At 41.5% G+C, this 20491-nt stretch overlaps 2 protein-coding genes across 2 annotated transcripts; both read left to right on the top strand.

Moving 5' to 3' along the window:
* Positions 1–12: 12 nt before the first annotated feature.
* LOC114355084 (alpha-centractin-like) lies at positions 13–11317 on the top strand. The gene is made up of 8 exons (XM_028307748.1): positions 13–178; positions 437–501; positions 3646–3820; positions 5777–5928; positions 6800–6943; positions 9671–9836; positions 10272–10341; positions 11106–11317. Exons 1-8 carry the CDS (start codon positions 131–133, stop codon positions 11291–11293), a joined length of 1008 nt encoding a protein of 335 aa, XP_028163549.1. The 5' UTR covers positions 13–130; the 3' UTR covers positions 11294–11317.
* A 77-nt stretch (positions 11318–11394) lies between these two features.
* On the top strand, positions 11395–19634 carry LOC114355075 (alpha-centractin-like). The gene is made up of 9 exons (XM_028307731.1): positions 11395–11406; positions 11501–11593; positions 12736–12834; positions 14004–14155; positions 14907–15050; positions 15607–15772; positions 16070–16139; positions 16993–17159; positions 19466–19634. Exons 1-9 carry the CDS (start codon positions 11395–11397, stop codon positions 19607–19609), a joined length of 1047 nt encoding a protein of 348 aa, XP_028163532.1. The 3' UTR covers positions 19610–19634.
* The last annotated feature ends 857 nt before the right edge of the window (positions 19635–20491 follow it).

The raw sequence follows: 20491 nt of genomic DNA, 5'->3' as shown, positions 1-20491 counted from the left end.
GCAGCAACACTTTTTCTGATGTCACCTATCTATTCTGTCATTATTGAATTCTGACTGATGTGCATTTTGTACGGCAAAATTATCTAAAAAAACCTATAAAACATCTTGATTTTTGCTTATCCTAGCAAAAATGGAGCTGAACGACGTGATAGTGAACCAGCCAGTGGTTATAGACAATGTAAATATGTAATATTTTCACATAATTCGGGCTTTTCTCGATAGTTGGCACACCTTCGTTTTTGTTTGAAAAATCAATTGAATTTCATTTAATAATGGGAAAAGAACTGGGTCAGTGCCTTGTAAAGTACAAATTCGTGTAATAATGCGCTGGTATTGATCGTGCGGTGGTTTATTTGTAAATAATATGAGTTTGAAATGAGTCACCACGTTTGACGTATGTATGTCCATATTTATTTGATTCTTGCCGGTTTTGCAGGGCTCTGGAGTGATCAAAGCCGGCTTCGCTGGCGATCAGATCCCAAAATGCAGGTTTCCCAACTAGTAAGTATAGATTTAGCAGTAAATATTGAGGTGAACTCACTTCCTAACACAAGTGACATAATTTTGGCTTCATTGGAGGGGATAAGTAGGTTTGTGCATTAAAAATCACAGATTCTTTTAAAAATACAATAAGTATTTGTTTATAATGTTTTGTAACATGGATGTTAATGTCCTACATGACATAATTATTACTTAACAAAATTGCTCATTTAAATTAAAAATGTTATAACACATTAATAAGGTACAGTGTAAACTCTTTACAATTTCAATCAATTTATTTTTTATTTCAGTGATCTGTTTGTCCCTATCCTACTAATATTATAAATGCGAAAGTTTGGATGTCTGGATGTTTGTTACTCTTTCATGCAAAAACTACTTAACAGATTTTGATAAAACTTTACAGTATTATTTTTTATAACACATAAGCTATAATTTATGACGATATGTGACAAACTAAATTTCACACGGGTGAAGTTGCAGGCAAAAGCTAGTTTTAAATAAATTTTAATGACAAACTTCTCATTACATTGAAATGTTTTTCTTTAGTGGTTTATCTTGTTTTCTCTTTACTTCACCATGTGATTTCCATTCTCTATAACAATAAAAAAAGCTCAGTCTCATAAATAAATAAAATGTTTATTTTATTGACAGTTTTTTTAACACTAGGCAAATGTTAAAATATAAAAGGTAAAATTATATATTGCCTGAACTAGGTACGTAATTACTGAACATCGCTGGTAGGGCCCAAAAGATAAGGAGACATGTAAAGTGCCCCATAAGGGCTACCTTTTTCTTTTTTTATTATTTTTTCTATTGACGTTCATAAGTGCCACTTGTGGTCTAAACTGAATAAATATTTTTGATTTTGATTTTTTTATTTTGATTTTGATCAGGCAAAAAAAAGTGCAGTTATAAGAGTTTAAACTATATCTATTTTAAAATAAGAGCCTAAACTACTAAACACAAGTTTTCATCATCGTCATCATCATTTCAGCCATAGGACGTCACTGCTGAACATAGGCCTCTCCCAATGATTTCCATAATGACTCGTTGGTAGCGGCCTGCGGCCAGCGCCTTACTGCTACTTTTATGATGTCGTCGGTCCACCTTGTGGGACCAACCGCCAAGTTTATGTATCGACTCAAAAATGTCCATCTTTTTTCCACAGCATCGGGCGTCCCAAACATATCTGAGTGATTACTTTTATGTTCACCTTGTGGGACCAATCACCAAGTTTATGTATCAACTCAAAAATGTCTATTTCCGCAGCATCGGGCGCCCAAACACATCCAAGTGATTACTTTTATGTTCACCTTGTGGGACCAACCGTCAAGTTTTTGTATCGACTCAAAAATTTATATTTTTCCGCAGCATCGGGCGCCCAAACACATCCAAGTGATTACTTTTATGTTCACCTTGTGGGACCGACCGCCAAGTTTTTGTATCAACTCAAAAATGTCTATCTTATCCAGCACCTTCCTGCTACTTTTATGATGTCGTCGGTCCACCAAGTTTTTGTACCCACTCAAAAATGACCACCAAGTTTTTGTACAACTCAAAAATGCCCATCTTTTTTTCACAGCATCGGGCGTCCCAAACACATCTGAGTGATTACTTTTATGTTCAGCTTGTGGGACCAACCGTCAAGTTTTTGTATCGACTCAAAAATGTATCTTTTTTCCGCAGCATCGGGCGCCCAAACACATCCAAGTGATTACTTTTATGTTCACCTTGTGGGACCGACCGCCAAGTTTTTGTATCAACTCAAAAATGTCTATCTTATCCAGCACCTTCCTGCTACTTTTATGATGTCGTCGGTCCACCAAGTTTTTGTACCCACTCAAAAATGACCACCAAGTTTTTGTACAACTCAAAAATGCCCATCTTTTTTTCACAGCATCGGGCGTCCCAAACACATCTGAGTGATTACTTTTATGTTCAGCTTGTGGGACCAACCGTCAAGTTTTTGTATCGACTCAAAAATGTCTATTTTTTCCGCAGCATCGGGCGCCCAAACACATCCAAGTGATTACTTTTATGTTCACCTTGTGGGACCGACCGCCAAGTTTTTGTATCAACTCAAAAATGTCTATCTTATCCAGCACCTTCCTGCTACTTTTATGATGTCGTCGGTCCACCAAGTTTTTGTACCCACTCAAAAATGACCACCAAGTTTTTGTACAACTCAAAAATGCCCATCTTTTTTTCACAGCATCGGGCGTCCCAAACACATCTGAGTGATTACTTTTATGTTCAGCTTGTGGGACCAACCGTCAAGTTTTTGTATCGACTCAAAAATGTCTATTTTTTCCGCAGCATCGGGCGCCCAAACACATCCAAGTGATTACTTTTATGTTCACCTTGTGGGACCGACCGCCAAGTTTTTGTATCAACTCAAAAATGTCTATCTTATCCAGCACCTTCCTGCTACTTTTATGATGTCGTCGGTCCACCAAGTTTTTGTACCCACTCAAAAATGACCACCAAGTTTTTGTATCAACTCAAAAATGTCCATCTTTTTTCCACAGCATCGGTCGCCCAAACACATCTAAGTGATTACTTTTATGTTCACCTTGTGGGACCGACCGTCAAGTTTTTGTATCGACTCAAAAATGTCTATTTTTTCCGCAGCATCGGGCGCCCAAACACATCCAAGTGATTACTTTTATGTTCACCTTGTGGGACCAACCGTCAAGTTTATGTATCGACTCAAAAATTTATATTTTTCCGCAGCATGGGGCGCCCAAACACATCCAAGTGATTACTTTTATGTTCACCTTGTGGGACCTACCACCAAGTTTTTGTATCGACTCAAAAATTTATATTTTTCCACAGCATCGGGCGCCCAAACACATCCAAGTGATTACTTTTATGTTCACCTTGTGGGACCAACCGTCAAGTTTTTGTATCGACTCAAAAATTTATATTTTTCCGCAGCATCGGGCGCCCAAACACATCCAAGTGATTACTTTTATGTTCACCTTGTGGGACCAACCGCCAAGTTTTTGTATCAACTCAAAAATGTCCATCTTTTTTCCACAACATCGGGCGCCCAAACACATCTGAGTGACTTTTATGTTCACCTTGTGGGACCGACCGCCAAGTTTTTGTACCCACTCAAAAATGAGTATCTTTTTTCCACAGCATCGGGCGCCCCAAACACATCAGAGTGATGGCTGGTGCATTAGAAGGCGAGTTGTTCGTTGGCCCGCGCGCTGAGGAGCACCGGGGCTTGCTTAGCATTAAGTATCCGATGGAGCACGGAATTGTTACGGATTGGAACGACATGGAGCGTGTGTGGAACTATATTTATAGCAAAGTAAGTATAGTCTGGTCGCCGAGCATGTAGAATTTCGTCCAATGACCCCAAGCTACCCATCCTTATCGCTCGCGCGTAATTATATTGCTGTCGCGACCGTGCGACGGGCGCCCGCAGTGAGTGTGCGAGCGCGATAGCAACATATCAGTATCAGACAATGTTGATCATCTATATTTATAAAAGCGAACGGTCACTGATTGACTGACTGACTGACTCACTCATCACAAAATCTCAGAAACTACAATGTGCTAGGAGTCTCAAATTTTGCATGGGGGTTCCTTTTAGAACGAAGGTGCTCACTAAGAACGGATTTCACGAAACTCCACCCGAGGGTAAAACGGGATCCACGCGTACGAAGTCGCGGGCGGCCGCTAGTTGTTAACACTAGAGTACACGCGCGGACTACTATAGTAGACCAGGGTAACATTTTACGCTATAACTTTTTGAAAACTTGCGCCAGAGAGCTGGCATTCCAGGAAAGCCTCGTTTACTAAATTTGTCAGTAAGCCAGTAAAGCTTGGGTCGCTAGAGTCTGCGCACTTTTCTAAAATTGGCCGTCAAAACTGCGGGTCTACTCAAAAGCCCGAAATCACTCGACAAAAAAAATATGAAAGACTTGCAACAAATGGATTTACACCGTGTACCAGGCAGTAGAAAGTCATGAATACTATGACAGATAAAAAACTAATCATATTTTTTCAGTCAATTTTTTTTTTGTTAATGTTGGCCTCAGAGAGCAATTTTGGTTCAAAAAATTTACAACTTTTTAATCTGTTTATAATATTTGATCCCAAATAGTTATATAAAGAAACTTTGATTATAAAATAACTATAATAAACACTTTTATCATTTACATAATTATTCTATTCATAAATTGCTTACAAACTGATTAACAGTGATTTTAAATTGGATTACCAGAGTAGGCCGCGCGTGTATTCGTGTAAAAAAAGGGGCGCGTGTACTGCAGTGTTAAAGGATATAGCACATTTGTCAACCCGGAAAGGGATCGTAAGCGTATCAACTAGCGAGGCGTCAGTATTCTTTGTATGAAAGTCCATACTGCAACGCACACTTATCCGCACCGTAACGTAAGGGCCTCGCCTCGCGGTTGACAGCGCACTGAAGGCGTTGATAAGTCTGCTATGACCTTAAACTAACTGGGCCTTGCTTAGCATCAAGTATCCGATGGAGCACGGCATCGTGACCGATTGGAACGACATGTAGCGTGTGTGGAAGTATATTTATAGCAAGGTAAGTAGACATGGAGGAAGATAGTGGGTGGAAGTATGCATCGTGTGGTCCACACAGCTTATGACCGCAGTCTGTGGAAGAACACTATATTTGGTCGTGATCGTCATCAGTGAGGGACCGAGGAAGAAGGAGACTACTTACAGGTTGGCGAAATAAATACACAATAAAACTGTCTAAAATTAAGCTAAATCACATTTTTTAATGAAGTTAGACATACAAAGACTTTTAAATGTAGCATTGTCACCAATTTGTCTAAACCAAGTAGAAGATTTCAAGATTTAAAAGCTATCTTTGATTAAAAACTAATAAGAGGCAAAATACATACTACCAAAAAGTCCCTACACTATATTCTCTAAAAGGTTCAAACTCAGTACTCAGTAATCATGTCAGAGAATGCCACATAGTTAGTTTTCAACAAGTGATATTTGGGGCATTCTTTTAATATTTTATTCTCCTATTTTTTTCTGTCCATAGTTTGTGTGAAAAAGATCGCTTTTTGGCGATAAGACCGCCTAAAGTGTACTGTCCCTCGCGTCATGTGTGGTCTCTCAACGGACGCTATGGCAGAAACTTAGATGCAACTCAAAAGTAACTAGCAGTTGCAGTTTCGTTGCAGTTGCGTTTCATCGTCTGTTCTGGGCCTTAGTGTTTTGTGAGTGGTGTACAATAGTGTTTTTATTATTATTATTATTTTTCATTCTCCAGGACCAATTGTCAACGTTCTCGGAGGAGCATCCAGTGCTGCTGACGGAAGCGCCACTGAACCCTCGTAGGAACAGAGAGAAGGCAGCGGAGGTGTTCTTCGAGACTTTCAATGTACCAGCCCTGTTTCTCTCCATGCAGGCTGTGCTTAGTTTGTGAGTATAGAACTTCTTATATCATCATCATTTCAGCCACGTCGGACGTCCACTGATAGAGATGTGCCAAGTCAGACTGACTCGAGTACTGACTCGAATACCTAAAGCCTGGTCCGTGAGCACGTAGAATCCCGTCCAATGACCCCAAGCTGCCCATCCTTCGCCGCTCACACACTCACTGCGGGCGCCCGTTGCACAGTCGCGACAGCAATATAATTACGCGCGAGCGATAGGGATGGGTAGCTTGGGGTCATTGGACGGGATTCTACGTGCTCACGGACCAGGCTTTAGCAGGTACTCACGTACTCGAGTATGTAAATTTCTGTATTCGTATCCACAATACTCGAGTACAGATTCCGAGTACTCACTGTATTCGTCGTAGTCGTGTACTTTAATAGCAATCTTGTACGGCGTACAGTCGAATTTTGTATGACAATAATCTGTTTTTATTTACTTATACCTTCCCTGTTCGTTTATACTTGATTTGTGATGAAATATTGGAAATTGTCGTCAAAAGCAAACTACAAAGCTCGCTTCAAAAAGTACTCGAGTCTACTGAAATATTCGAATACTCGTGCCAGTACTCGAATACTTGACCGAGTCTTCAGATTCGAGTCCTAACTCGATTCTTTTTTTAACGAATACCAAAAAATTCGAATACCAAAAATAGCTGACTCGGCACATCACACTGAACATAGGCCTCCCCCAATGCTTTCCATGTTGATCGATTGGTAGCGGCCTGCGTCCAGCGCTTCCCTGCTATCTTTATGATGTCGTCGGTCCACCCAAACGTCACACGCTGCGCTGAAAATGGTCTACATGCTAATGAACATTTTGAATAGCTATTTCTAACAACATTTTCTCCGTCAAGGTACGCGACCGGTCGCACCACAGGCGTGGTGCTAGATTCGGGAGACGGTGTGACGCACGCGGTGCCAATTTACGAGGGCTTCGCTATGCCGCACAGTATTATGCGGGTAGACGTCGCTGGGAGAGACGTCACTAGGTATCTGAGGTGAGTAAGGTACACTGTAAATGTAATGAGGTATTATTTAAATTTATTTACAACAGCTTTTTGAGGGTAGATATTGCTGGGAGAGACGTCACTAGGTATCTGAGGTGAGTGAGGTACATTGTAAAATGTAATGAGGTATTATAAAAATTTACAACAGCTTTTTGAGGGTAGATATTACTGGGAGGGACGTTATGAGGTATCTCAGGTAAGTTAGATGTGGTCTAGCGCTTAATTGAGTCAGTGCCTGAGGTATGGGAGCGGCACGGGAGCATTTACTTAATCAAAATCAAAAATATTTATTCAGTTTAGACCACAAGTGGCACTTATGAACGTCAATAGAAAATAATAAAAAAAGAAAAGGTAGCCCTTATGGGGCACTTTACATGTCTCCTTATCTTTTGGGCCCTACCAGCCATTTTCATTTAACCAATGTCGAGGTACAATTTACAACAGCATTTTGAGGGTAGATTTGGTTGGGAGAGACGTTACGAGGTATCTGAGGTAAGTGAGGTACACTGTAAATGTAATGAGGTATTGTATAAATTTACAACAGCTTTTTGAGGGTAGATATTACTAGGAGGGACGTTACGAGGTATCTCAGGTAAGTAAGAGTAACTAACGCCCGTATTCACAAACATTATTATGAGGTGTCACAGTGCGCATGGACGCCAAGGGTGACACACGAACCAATCACAGAGCTCTATTCAACGCTGTGCGTTCGATTTGCATTAAGCATCGTTTGTAAAAACGGGTGTAATATTAAAGAGTGTGTTTTTGAGACGTTCAACGTCAGCGAGACTTCAGGAATGCTCCTGATTTATATGCTGTCACGTCATAATATGCATAATATTATGTCAATTTAGTCAATTTCACTCCTCCCGTGCCGCTCCCATTAGGGTGGAGCGTCATTGTATGGTTAAAAAAAAAGTTACGTAAACGAACTTGAATACCTGCTAAAAGTTGCATGAGAGCAAGATAATAACAAGGATATTTTTATTTTATTTTTAAAATGTATTTTTTAGCCCTCTACCGTCGTTTTAATTTAATTATTTTTTATTGTATGGCAATTTTCTAAAATCTCTGTATTATTAAACAGAATAATTAAAATAGAATTAATTTAAATGTGTTTTGTAAATAAAAAATAAATTTTATGAATTAAAAAGTTTTATTCGAAAAAAACACTATTAGAAATAATTAAAAATATATGGAAAAATCACAAAATTTAGATTTTTTTTAAATTTTATTTAGAACATTGCAATTCTATTGGTATTGAAAGATGACATTATATTGCTCGTTCAATTGTTTCCAAATCCATCTTTTGCTTTAGAAACATTCACTATTTTAAAATTAATTCATATCAATGAAAGGTTAACTTCGGATTTTTGAATGCTCTAATACTCCATGTACTTTGTAGTCTTTTCTTGCTGCCATTATTTGTCTCAAGCTCTCTGATATACATAATTGTTTTTTATAGTACATCAAAGCTAACAAAAGATGCTTATGGAGTGCAAAAAACGTGACTCTTTGAATAACTCGTTTAATAATTTTCTTAACATTTGATTCCAAAGACTAATAATGTAATCAATTTCAGTCTTGCTTTGCTTGATCTGATCTAAACTTCCTGTTGCTATTTTTCAAAATTTTTCTGATCTAGTGAAAATGCTCTTTCTAATAATGTTACTTCTCATCTTTTGGACAATTACAAGTGCTCAAATTACTAGATTTATAAGAAAACTATCTAATAGTTCTTGTATGAATTTTTTCCATTGCTGTAGTTTAGCGTTGAAGTTATCTGATTGTTTTGGTTATGGAAAGCGAATGAAATGTGAATAATTACCTATTAGAACATCACTTTAACAATTGTTTTATTCGTTGTATCGTAACAACAGGCTAAGAAGTCTTAGTTTCGACTAAAATTTGAGAAATGCAACGGGCTGTTCACCTTTTTTATTTTTTATTTCCGATTATCGACCGGCCCCTGCTTCGCATAGGTAGGTACAACGTAATGTATTATACTTAAAAACCTTCCTCTTGAATCACTCTATCTAATTTAAAAAAGCAGGTGTCAGTGGTAACACTGATTAAGGTACAAAACAAATAAGGAGATCCTAAAATAGGTCACTACGAGTGCTTAATTTCGATTTTATTTTGACTTTGGAACAATAAAATTAGACAACGCAATTACGAACTATCTACTTGATTAATATCAGTCGACTAAAGATAAAGACATAAGACAAAGGTAGAAAGAAGAAAATAGGTAACTGGACTAATTCTGATGTCAACAGTTCAAGTTGCAAAGTTACGCGCTGACTGTGAGTTTTGCCTAAAATCGGCACTTTTAATAATGTATTGTTTTAAGTTTATGACAAGCTTATAATGATATACAATTATTTTTTACGATGTGTATTATATTTAAAGTTACAAAAATATATTATTTATCAAATAAAAACTATTCTAAGGTAATTTATGATTTTTGCAATAAAGTCCTATTTTTTCATTTTTATGAAATATTCAAAAGCCAGTAGAGGGCTAAAAAATGGTCGCAATATTTTTTTATTTATTTTTCTCGTAACCGTTGCAACAAGATGCAACTTTTAAGAGGTATTCACAAACGCAAATGTAAAAAAAAATTTTTCGCTCCACCCTAGCTCCCATGCCTCAGGTACTGACTAAGTTAATCTATAGTATTTTTATGAAATATAAAGGCAGTTTTTTTTTTTTTTTCAGACTTCTTCTCCGCAAAGAAGGCGTAAACCTCCGCACGTCAGCGGAACTAGAAATCGTGAAGGCCATCAAGGAGCGCGCCTGTTACCTCTCTCCAAACCCGCTCAAGGAAGAAACTTTGGAGACGGAGCGGGCCCAGTACACGTTACCCGACGGGACACAGCTAGAGGTACGTTGTAAATGAGGTATAATTTAGAGGTTCAATATAAAAACACGGTTTAAGAGGAAACGATGGAGATATAACGGACGCAGTATATGTTACCAGACGGGACACAGCTAGAGGTACGTTGTAAATGAGGTATAATTTAGAGGTTCAATATAAAAACACGGTTTAAGAGGAAACGATGGAGATATAGCGGACGCAGTATACGTTAACAGATAGGACACAGCTAGAGATACGTTGTAAATGAGATATAATTAAGAGGTACGGTATAACTTTTAGAGGTACAGTATAAAATCACGGTTTAAGAGGAAACGCTGGAGTCATAGTGAGCGTAGTACACGTTACCGAACGGGACACAGCTAGAGGTACAGTGTAAACAGATATAAATTACGACATAACTAGAGGTACCTCATAAAAAGTAAATATGTTTTATCATTTCAGATTGGACAAGCGAGGTTTAGGGCGCCAGAGGTATTGTTCCGGCCAGACCTCATTGGGGAGGAGTGTGAAGGTAAATATTTAAATTATTTCCTCCTTGATCTTCGTTCGTTTCAGCCAAATGATGTCCACTGCTGGACAAAGGCCTCCCCCAAGGTTTTCCACAATCAACGGTCCTGGAAGCCTATGTTCAGCAGTGGACGTCCTATGGCTGAAAGGATGATGATAATGATATGTATTTGATGCCTCCGACTGCATTTGACAGTCTAACAAACACTAAGAGTAGACGCACACCGTTGATTTTTAGTTGGCCGATAGTCGTACCCGATTTTAAATTGTTTGAAGAATCGGCCAAATCGAATCGGCGTAGTGTGCGCACTCCCATACATGCCCGTACTGATCAACTGCCCGACTAAATCGACCGACGAAAAATCAACGGTGTGCGCCTACTCTAATTTGTCTTGTTTCTATCTTTTCGGTTTATTTTTATGTCAGTCTAGATCAGTCTTTCCCAAAGTGGGCGATAACGCCCCCTTGTGGGCGCTGCAGGCTTAAAGGGGGGCGGTAAGAGACCCCGGAAAAAAATCGGGGCATTGTGTAGAGGCTTGGTAGGCCATTTGTAATTTCATCTACTTAGGAGGTCTCTTAGACACCGACTGAGCATTTGACTCTTGAAAATTTTATGGGGGCGCTCAAAAGAATTTATTCTCAAAGTGGGCAGTAGACAAAATAAGTTTGGGAACCTCTGGTCTAGATTTTTGTTTTTTCTTTGGCTAAATATTTTAATTTTGTCCCTTTATCGTAATGATTTTTTTATCAATTTAATTTTATTTCCAGGCCTCCACGAAGTCCTTATGTTCGCAATCCAGAAGTCGGACATGGATCTCCGCAAGGTTCTCTACCAGAACATAGTCCTGAGCGGTGGCTCGACGTTATTCCGAGGGTTCGGGGACCGCCTGCTAGCGGAGATAAGGCGGCTGGCGCCCAAGGACATGAAGATTAGGGTGAGGCCTTTGAGTGTGTAGGTGTGGAGTCATGCAGGGCACTATGTTGGGTCCTTTACTCTATGTAATATGGAAATTTACTATTATTTCTGGCTGAGGTAAGGCGACTGGCGCTTAAGGACATGAAGATTAGGGTGAGGCCTTTGAGTGTGTAGGTGTGGAGTCATGCAGGGCACTATGTTGGGACCAGTGTTGTGTGTTAATACTGCCGCGCTACTCTCTCTCTAGCCAGCTCTCTCTCTCTCGACGTTATTCCGAGGGTTCGGGGACCGCCTGCTAGCGGAGATAAGGCGGCTGGCGCCCAAGGACATGAAGATTAGGGTGAGGCCTTTGAGTGTGTAGGTGTGGAGTCATGCAGGGCACTATGTTGGGACCAGTGTTGNGCGAGAACGGTTTGTCCAAAACATATGAATTTAGTCTTATTTAATGCAGGATTAAGTGCCCTTTAACCGTCATGAAGACCACTTTTCGATAGGGTAAGTCCTTTACGCGGTATAACCGGAAAACCGAAAAAATGCCTCTTTCGGGGGCCCCCACCACTTAAGCACAACTCCGTCGAAGTCGAAAACTTAGGAGAGTCTTAATGGGCAACCAATGAAGCCATTAAAACAATAAAATCTTTTGTAGGAATTATTTCCGATTTAAAAGCTAATTCTACTGGACTAAATTTAATTCACAAAATCAATTGCGCGCATTTAAAATAAAGTTTGTTTACACTTTGACAGCAATAGACTGACATGCAAGGTGACATGTCAATGAAGTTTTCAGTTACTGTTGCCATTAAAAGAAATTAGTACCATTAATTTTCCGCAACATGGCGAGGGTTTTTATGTTCCTGGTCAGGCTATATAACAAATTGAAGCGTAATTTCATTCTAATAGCACTCTCTTATACAGTGTGAGTCACGTTAAAGTGTACATATGAAAATAGATGAAACTAGACCTATTTTTATCGACAAAAAAGAGGTCAAAAATATTTTGAGATTTTTTTTTAATTTTTACAGAATTTTTTTTCTTCCAATTGCTTATTGTAAAGAAAACGTAATAACTTTTAAACTAAGCGGTATTTCCTGATAAAATAAAAACAGTAATAATGCTAAATAACAGGCGATACTAAAAATATACATAAAATACACAAAAAAGGCCAACAAATAATAAAAAATGATACTTTTTGAAAAAAATCTGCTTTTAAATACGTGTTTTTTTGGTTATTTGATAAATTTCTCCAAAAAATGCNAAAACGGGATCCACGCGTACGAAGTCGCGGGCGGCCGCTAGTTGTTAAAGGATGTAGCACATTTGTCAACCCGGAAAGGGATCGTAAGCGTATCAACTAGCGAGGCGTCAGTATTCTTTGTATGAAAGTCCATACTGCAACGCACACTTATCCGCACCGTAACGTAAGGGCCTCGCCTCGCGGTTGACAGCGCACTGAAGGCGTTGATAAGTCTGCTATGACCTTAAACTAACTGGGGCTTGCTTAGCATCAAGTATCCGATGGAGCACGGCATCGTGACCGATTGGAACGATATGGAGCGTGTGTGGAACTATATTTATAGCAAGGTAAGTATAACATGGAGGAAGATAGTGGGTGGAAGTCTGCATCGTGCAGTCCACACAGCTTATGACCGCAGTCTGTGGAAGAACACTATATTTGGTCGTGATCGTCATCAGTGAGGGACCGAGGAAGAAGGAGACTACGTACAGGTTGGAGATTTAAATACACAATAAAACTGTCTAAAATTAAGCTAAATCAATCAAATGAAGGTAGACATACAAAGACTTTTGTAGCACCACCGTCCGCGTCTAAAGTCTGGTCCGTGAGCAAGATAATTACGCGCGAGCGATAAGGATGGGTAGCTAAGGGTCATTGGACAAAATTCCACGTGCTTACAGACCGGGCTTTAGTAAATAAATAACATTGTCACCAATTTGTCTAAACCAAGAAGAAGATTTCAAGATTTAAGCTATCTTTGATTGGAAACTAATAAGAGACAAAGTACTACCAAGTGATATTTTGTCTCTTATTATTCTTTAAATATATTTTTTTTTCCATAATTTGTCTGGAAGAGATCGCTTTTAAGCGTTTACTAGCGTGTACTGTCCCTGTGTGTCTCTAAGCGCTCCTGCACACGACGCCGCACCCGCGCCGCCGCCGCGCCGTCGCCGCGCCATCAAAGCATAATTTCGCTCGCAGCGCGGCGGCGGCGCGGCAGCGGGCTTCACGCGGCGCGTATAAACAGTGTATGCCTCCTGCATCTGCAGTCCGCTTAGTCTAGGCGCGGACCACCGACTTTTAGTTGGCCGATAGTTGGGTCGGGCTGTTAATCAGTATGGAGATGTATGAAAGTGCGCACATTACACCGATTTGGTATCGGCCGATTCTTCATAAAAATTAGAATGGGGCCCAACTATCGGCCAACTAAAAATCGGTGGTCTAAGCTGCGCCTAGCCATATACTGGTTTACTTAAGGCCAGAACAGACGGTGAAACGCAACTGCAACGAAACTGCAACTTTCTAATGATTCTGATGAATGAAACTGAAACTGAAAGTTTCAAATTCGCGTCATGTGTGGTCTCTCAACGGACGCTATGGCAGAAACTTAGATGCAACTCAAAAGTAACTAGCAGTTGCAGTTTCGTTGCAGTTGCGTTTCATCGTCTGTTCTGGGCCTTAGTGTTTTGTGAGTGGTGTACGATAGTGTTTATTATTATTATTTTTCATTGGCCAGGACCAACTGTCAACGTTCTCGGAGGAGCATCCAGTGTTGCTGACGGAAGCCCCACTGAACCCGCGTAGGAACAGAGAGAAAGCAGCGGAGGTGTTCTTCGAGACGTTCAACGTACCAGCCCTGTTTCTGTCCATGCAGGCTGTGCTTAGTTTGTGAGTTTAGAACTATCTTTTATCATTATTTTCAGCTACAGGATGTCCACTGCTGAACATAGGCCTCCCCCAATGCTTTCCACTATGACCGGTTCTGCGTATACTGCTACTGCCCATTGCCACTTCAGCTTGCTAAGATCTTTTATCATCAGGTTATTTAGTCTCCATTGTACAAGCACGACCCTCTAATTTACCAGAGGCAAATAGAGGCTTTGGCCTCCACTCCCCACATTGGATTGGTTAAGGAAGACTGATGTTTACATATTTTTCTCTGTCACAGTAAAGTCGAATGACAGATTAAGAAAGTAAATAATATTTAAACAACTAGAGAAACTGCCAAGATAAGAGACTTGACAAAGGTGACGGAGTTCCATCCTCCACTTCTTCGCGACAGCAATATAATTACGCGCGAGCGATAAGGATGGGTAGCTTGGGGTCATTGGACAAAATTCTACGTGCTCACGGACCAGGCTTTAGTCCCCTGAAAAGGGCTTATAAACTAAAAAACATTTTGAATAGCTTTTTCTAACAATCTTTTCTCCTAAAATAGTAAGACACGGGTCTAAACGCGACGTTTATTAATGAGTTACATTATGTACTCACGGCTTGACGTTTCGGCTGCGATGCTGCAGCCGTGGTCACAAGAACATAATGTAACTCATTAATAAACGTCGCGTTAAGACCCGTGTCTTACTATTTTAGTTGAAATGGAACGCGAAAGTTTAAAATCTTAAATTTTTTCTCCATCAAGGTATGCGACCGGTCGCACCACAGGCGTGGTGCTAGATTCGGGAGACGGTGTGACGCACGCGGTGCCAATTTACGAGGGCTTCGCTATGCCGCACAGTATTATGCGGGTAGACGTAGCTGGGAGGGACGTCACTAGGTATCTGAGGTGAGTGAGGTACACTATAAATGTGATGAGGTATTTTTTTCATATAGCCAAAATTTACAACAGCTTTTTGAGGGTAAATATTACTGGGAGGGACGTTACTAGGTATCTGAGGTGAGTGAGGTACACTGTAAATGTGATGAATGAGGTATTTTTTTCAAAATCAAAATCAAAAATATTTATTCAGTTTAGACCACAAGTGGCACTTATGAACGTCAAATATAAAAAAAGAAAAGGTAGCCCTTATGGGGCACTTTACATGTCTCCTTATCTTTTGGGCCCTACCAGCCATTTTCATTTAACCAATGTCGAGGTACAATTTACAACAGCATTTTGAGGGTAGATTTGGTTGGGAGAGACGTTACGAGGTATCTGAGGTCCGTCAGCGAGACTTCAGGAATGCTCCTGATTTATATGCTGTCACGTCATAATATGCATAATATTATGTCAATTTAGTCAATTTCACTCCTCCCGTGCCGCTCCCATGCCTCAGGCACTGACTAAGTTAATCTATAGTATTTTTATGAAATATAAAGACAGTTTCTTATTTTATTTTCAGGCTTCTTCTCCGCAAAGAAGGCGTAAACCTCCGCACGTCTGCGGAACTAGAAATCGTGAAGGCCATCAAGGAGCGCGCCTGTTACCTGTCGCCCAACCCGCTTAAAGAGGAAACTTTAGAGACGGAGCGGGCCCAGTACACGTTACCCGACGGGACACAGCTAGAGGTACGTTGTAAATGAGGTATAATTTAGAAGTACGGTATAAAAACACGGTTTAAGAGGAAACGATGGAGATATAGCGGACGCAGTATACGTTAACAGATGGGACACCGCTAGAGGTACGTTGTAAATGAGGTATATTTTAGAGGTACGGTATAAAAACACGGTTTAAGAGGAAACTTTGGAGACAGCGGGCGCAGTTACGTTACCAGATGGGACACAGCTAGAGGTACAGTGTAAACTGATATAAATTAGGACATAACTAGAGGTACCTCATAAAAAGTAAATGTTTTATCATTTCAGATTGGACAAGCGAGGTTTAGAGCGCCAGAGGTATTGTTCCGGCCAGACCTCATCGGGGAGGAGTGTGAAGGTAAATATTTAGATTATTTCCTCCTTGATCTTCGTTCGTTTCAGCCAAATGACGTCCACTGCTGGACAAAGGCCTCCCCCAAAGTTTTCCACAATCAACGGTCCTGGAAGCCTATGTTCAACAGTGGACGTCTTATGGCTGAAAGGATGATGATAATGATATGACCTGTGGTTGACTGGCAGATAATGCCAACTGGCATTAAGTCCGCCACTGTACAGTTGTATGTGCAATAGTATAAATAAATATGTGTTTGATGCCTCCGACTGCTTTTGTACACACTAAGTTGTCTTATTTCTATACTTACGAGCAAAATATGGAATCATCCCCTTGTGTTTTGTTTCGAGCCACCATAAGAACTAAATGCCTATGAATGTATTTATGGTATTAATTTAAAGTATATAATACTAGCTTTTGCCCGCGGTTTCACCCGCGTGAAATTTAGTATGTCACAGATCGTCATAAATTATAGCCTATATGTTAATCTGGGTTATAAACAGTAATACTGTTAAGTTTCAACAAAATCCGTTCAGTAGTTTTTGCGTGAAAGAGTAACACATCCAGACATCCAGACATCCAAACATCCAGACATCATGACATCCAAACTTTCGCATTTATAATATTAGTAGGATGTATTACCTTTAAAATGGTACCATTTTTATTTATCTTTCTATTAGTCATTTAGTTCTTAGGATCATTCATAATAAATACATAGGGTGATTCCATACTTTTGTTCGCGAGTGTATCTTTTCGGTTTGTTTTTATGTCAGTCTAGATTTTTTTTTTCTTTGGCAAAATATTTTAATTTTGTCCCTTTATTGTAATGTTTTTTTTATCAATTTAATTTTATTTCCAGGCCTCCACGAAGTCCTTATGTTCGCCATCCAGAAGTCGGACATGGATCTCCGCAAAGTTCTCTACCAGAACATAGTGCTGAGCGGCGGCTCGACGTTATTCCGAGGGTTCGGGGACCGCCTGCTAGCGGAGATAAGGCGGCTGGCGCCCAAGGACATGAAGATTAGGGTGAGGCCTTTGAGTGTGTAGGTGTGGAGTCATGCAGGGCACTATGTTGGGACCAGTGTTGTGTGTTAATACTGCCGCGCTACTCTCTCTCTAGCCAGCTCTCTCTCTCTCTAGCCAGCTCTCTCTCTCTCTAGCCAGCTCTCTCTCTCTAGCCAGCTCTCTCTCTCTAGCCAGCTCTCTCTCTCTCTCTCGACGTTATTCCGAGGGTTCGGGGACCGCCTGCTAGCGGAGATAAGGCGGCTGGCGCCCAAGGACATGAAGATTAGGGTGAGGCCTTTGAGTGTGTAGGTGTGGAGTCATGCAGGGCACTATGTTGGGACCAGTGTTGTGTGTTAATACTGCCGCGCTACTCTCTCTCTAGCCAGCTCTCTCTCTCTAGCCAGCTCTCTCTCTCTCTCTCGACGTTATTCCGAGGGTTCGGGGACCGCCTGCTAGCGGAGATAAGGCGGCTGGCGCCCAAGGACATGAAGATTAGGGTGAGGCCTTTGAGTGTGTAGGTGTGGAGTCATGCAGGGCACTATGTTGGGACCAGTGTTGTGTGTTAATACTGCCGCGCTACTCTCTCTCTAGCCAGCTCTCTCTCTCTAGCCAGCTCTCTCTCTCTAGCCAGCTCTCTCTCTCTCTCTCGACGTTATTCCGAGGGTTCGGGGACCGCCTGCTAGCGGAGATAAGGCGGCTGGCGCCCAAGGACATGAAGATTAGGGTGAGGCCTTTGAGTGTGTAGGTGTGGAGTCATGCAGGGCACTATGTTGGGACCAGTGTTGTGTGTTAATACTGCCGCGCTACTCTCTCTCTAGCCAGCTCTCTCTCTCTCTAGCCAGCTCTCTCTCTCTCTAGCCAGCTCTCTCTCTCTAGCCAGCTCTCTCTCTCTCTAGCCCGCTCTCTCTCTCTAGCCAGCTCTCTCTCTCTCTAGCCAGCTCTCTCTCTCTCTAGCCAGCTCTCTCTCTCTCTAGCCAGCTCTCTCTCTCTAGCCAGCTCTCTCTCTCTCTAGCCCGCTCTCTCTCTCTAGCCAGCTCTCTCTCTCTCTAGCCAGCTCTCTCTCTCTCTAGCCAGCTCTCTCTCTCTCTAGCCAGCTCTCTCTCTCTAGCCAGCTCTCTCTCTCTCTAGCCCGCTCTCTCTCTCTAGCCAGCTCTCTCTCTCTCTAGCCAGCTCTCTCTCTCTCTAGCCAGCTCTCTCTCTCTCTAGCCAGCTCTCTCTCTCTAGCCAGCTCTCTCTCTCTAGCCCGCTCTCTCTCTCTAGCCAGCTCTCTCTCTCTCTAGCCAGCTCTCTCTCTCTCTAGCCCGCTCTCTCTCTCTAGCCAGCTCTCTCTCTCTCTAGCCAGCTCTCTCTCTCTCTAGCCAGCTCTCTCTCTCTCTAGCCATCTCTCTCTCTCTAGCCCGCTCTCTCTCTCTAGCCAGCTCTCTCTCTCTCTAGCCAGCTCTCTCTCTCTAGCCAGCTCTCTCTCTCTCTAGCCAGCTCTCTCTCTCTAGCCAGCTCTCTCTCTCTCTCTCGACGTTATTCCGAGGGTTCGGGGACCGCCTGCTAGCGGAGATAAGGCGGCTGGCGCCCAAGGACATGAAGATTAGGGTGAGGCCTTTGAGTGTGTAGGTGTGGAGTCATGCAGGGCACTATGTTGGGACCAGTGTTGTGTGTTAATACTGCCGCGCTACTCTCTCTCTAGCCAGCTCTCTCTCTCTCTCTCGACGTTATTCCGAGGGTTCGGGGACCGCCTGCTAGCGGAGATAAGGCGGCTGGCGCCCAAGGACATGAAGATTAGGGTGAGGCCTTTGAGTGTGTAGGTGTGGAGTCATGCAGGGCACTATGTTGGGTCCTTTACTCTATGTAATATGGAAATTTACTATTATTTCTGGCTGAGGTAAGGCGACTGGCGCTTAAGGACATGAAGATTAGGGTAAGGCCTTTAAGTGTGTAGGTGTAGTCATACAGGGCACATTTATGAGACCAGTGCTGTATATGATAATACTTTTTTTGCTAGCTGATATAAGACGACTGGCGCCTAGGGACATGAAGATTAGGGTAAGGCCTTTGATACATTCGAATGAAGACTTCTGCAGGGCACTTTAATGGGACCAATATTCTATTAAGTAAATGGGTGCCTTAAACAACTACATATGTTAGCTTTCCGCCCGCGTGAAAGTTTTCGGTGTCAGCAATAATGTGGCTTTCTATTGGTGAAAGAATTTTTAAAATCAGTTCAGTAGGTTCCGAGATTACCCTTTACAATTTAACAAATATACAAACACACAAACTTTACCTCTTTATAATATTAATATTAGTATAGATTACAATGAATGGTTTGTCCACAGATCTCAGCACCTCAAGAGCGTTTATACTCCACCTGGATAGGCGGCTCTATTCTGGCGTCGCTCGACACTTTCCGCAAGATGTGGGTTTCTAAGAGGGAGTACGACGAGGAAGGACACAGGGCGGTCCATCGCAAGACTTTCTAGACTTATTGTAGGTAAACTAGCATTTTGAAGGATGCAGCACACTTATCAACCCGGAAACGGATCGGATATCAACTCGAGGCAGTGTTCTTTGTATGAAACTCCGTACTGCAACGCACACTTATCCGTACTTAAACGCCTTTCCTTTTCCGGATTAATAAGTGTGCTATGACCTTGATGGTCATATGCTTGGGTGAGGTCGAGTGGATGTGTTAAATTGTGCTACAACGTGACAGTAACGCGACTGGGGCGCGACTTCAGCACAACGTAACAGTGGTGCCACTGCAACGCTACGTGATAGTAATGCGATTGTGACGCGACTGCAACGCAACGTGATAGTGACGCGACTGCAATGCAACGTGACAGTGACGCGATTGTGACGCGACTGCAACGTGAAAGTGTCGCAACTGTATCGCAATGTGTCGAGTCACGTCCAATCAGGTCTGTCGAAGTCTTTGCTTTTGTATTAAACTCCACTCCACATCACCTCGAGTGTAGAAACGTCTTTATATTAAGCCACACTAACTTAACTTTAAATCAAGGCAGTGTGGCTTGTAGCCACTTTTTATGTTCAACAAATCGTTGTACAACTATCCCTTTCTATGCAGTTGCTACAATTTTAATTCGTTGCGGGTTCAATGACAGTTTAACTTTCCCCGGGCAAACTTGACCTTCACTGGTTGGGTTATGGCGGTCAAGCTGTAGATCCTGGCTACACAGGAGTTGCAGGTGGGAACGAGAGGTGGGAATAGTCCCGTAGTTGTAATCTTTGTAATTGTTTAAAAGCTACCATTAAGCTAAAATTTTAAGTCAAAACTTATCTAAGAACACTTTTTTTACCATGACAACATGAGACCATAAGACTATTGCTTAACTCAGTGCCTG

The sequence above is a fragment of the Ostrinia furnacalis genome, unplaced genomic scaffold, assembly GCF_004193835.3.
Source record: "Ostrinia furnacalis isolate ACB-3 unplaced genomic scaffold, ASM419383v2 OfSCF2340, whole genome shotgun sequence".
Lineage (NCBI taxonomy): Eukaryota > Metazoa > Arthropoda > Insecta > Lepidoptera > Crambidae > Ostrinia > Ostrinia furnacalis.
This window is presented reverse-complemented; position numbering and strand designations above follow the sequence as displayed.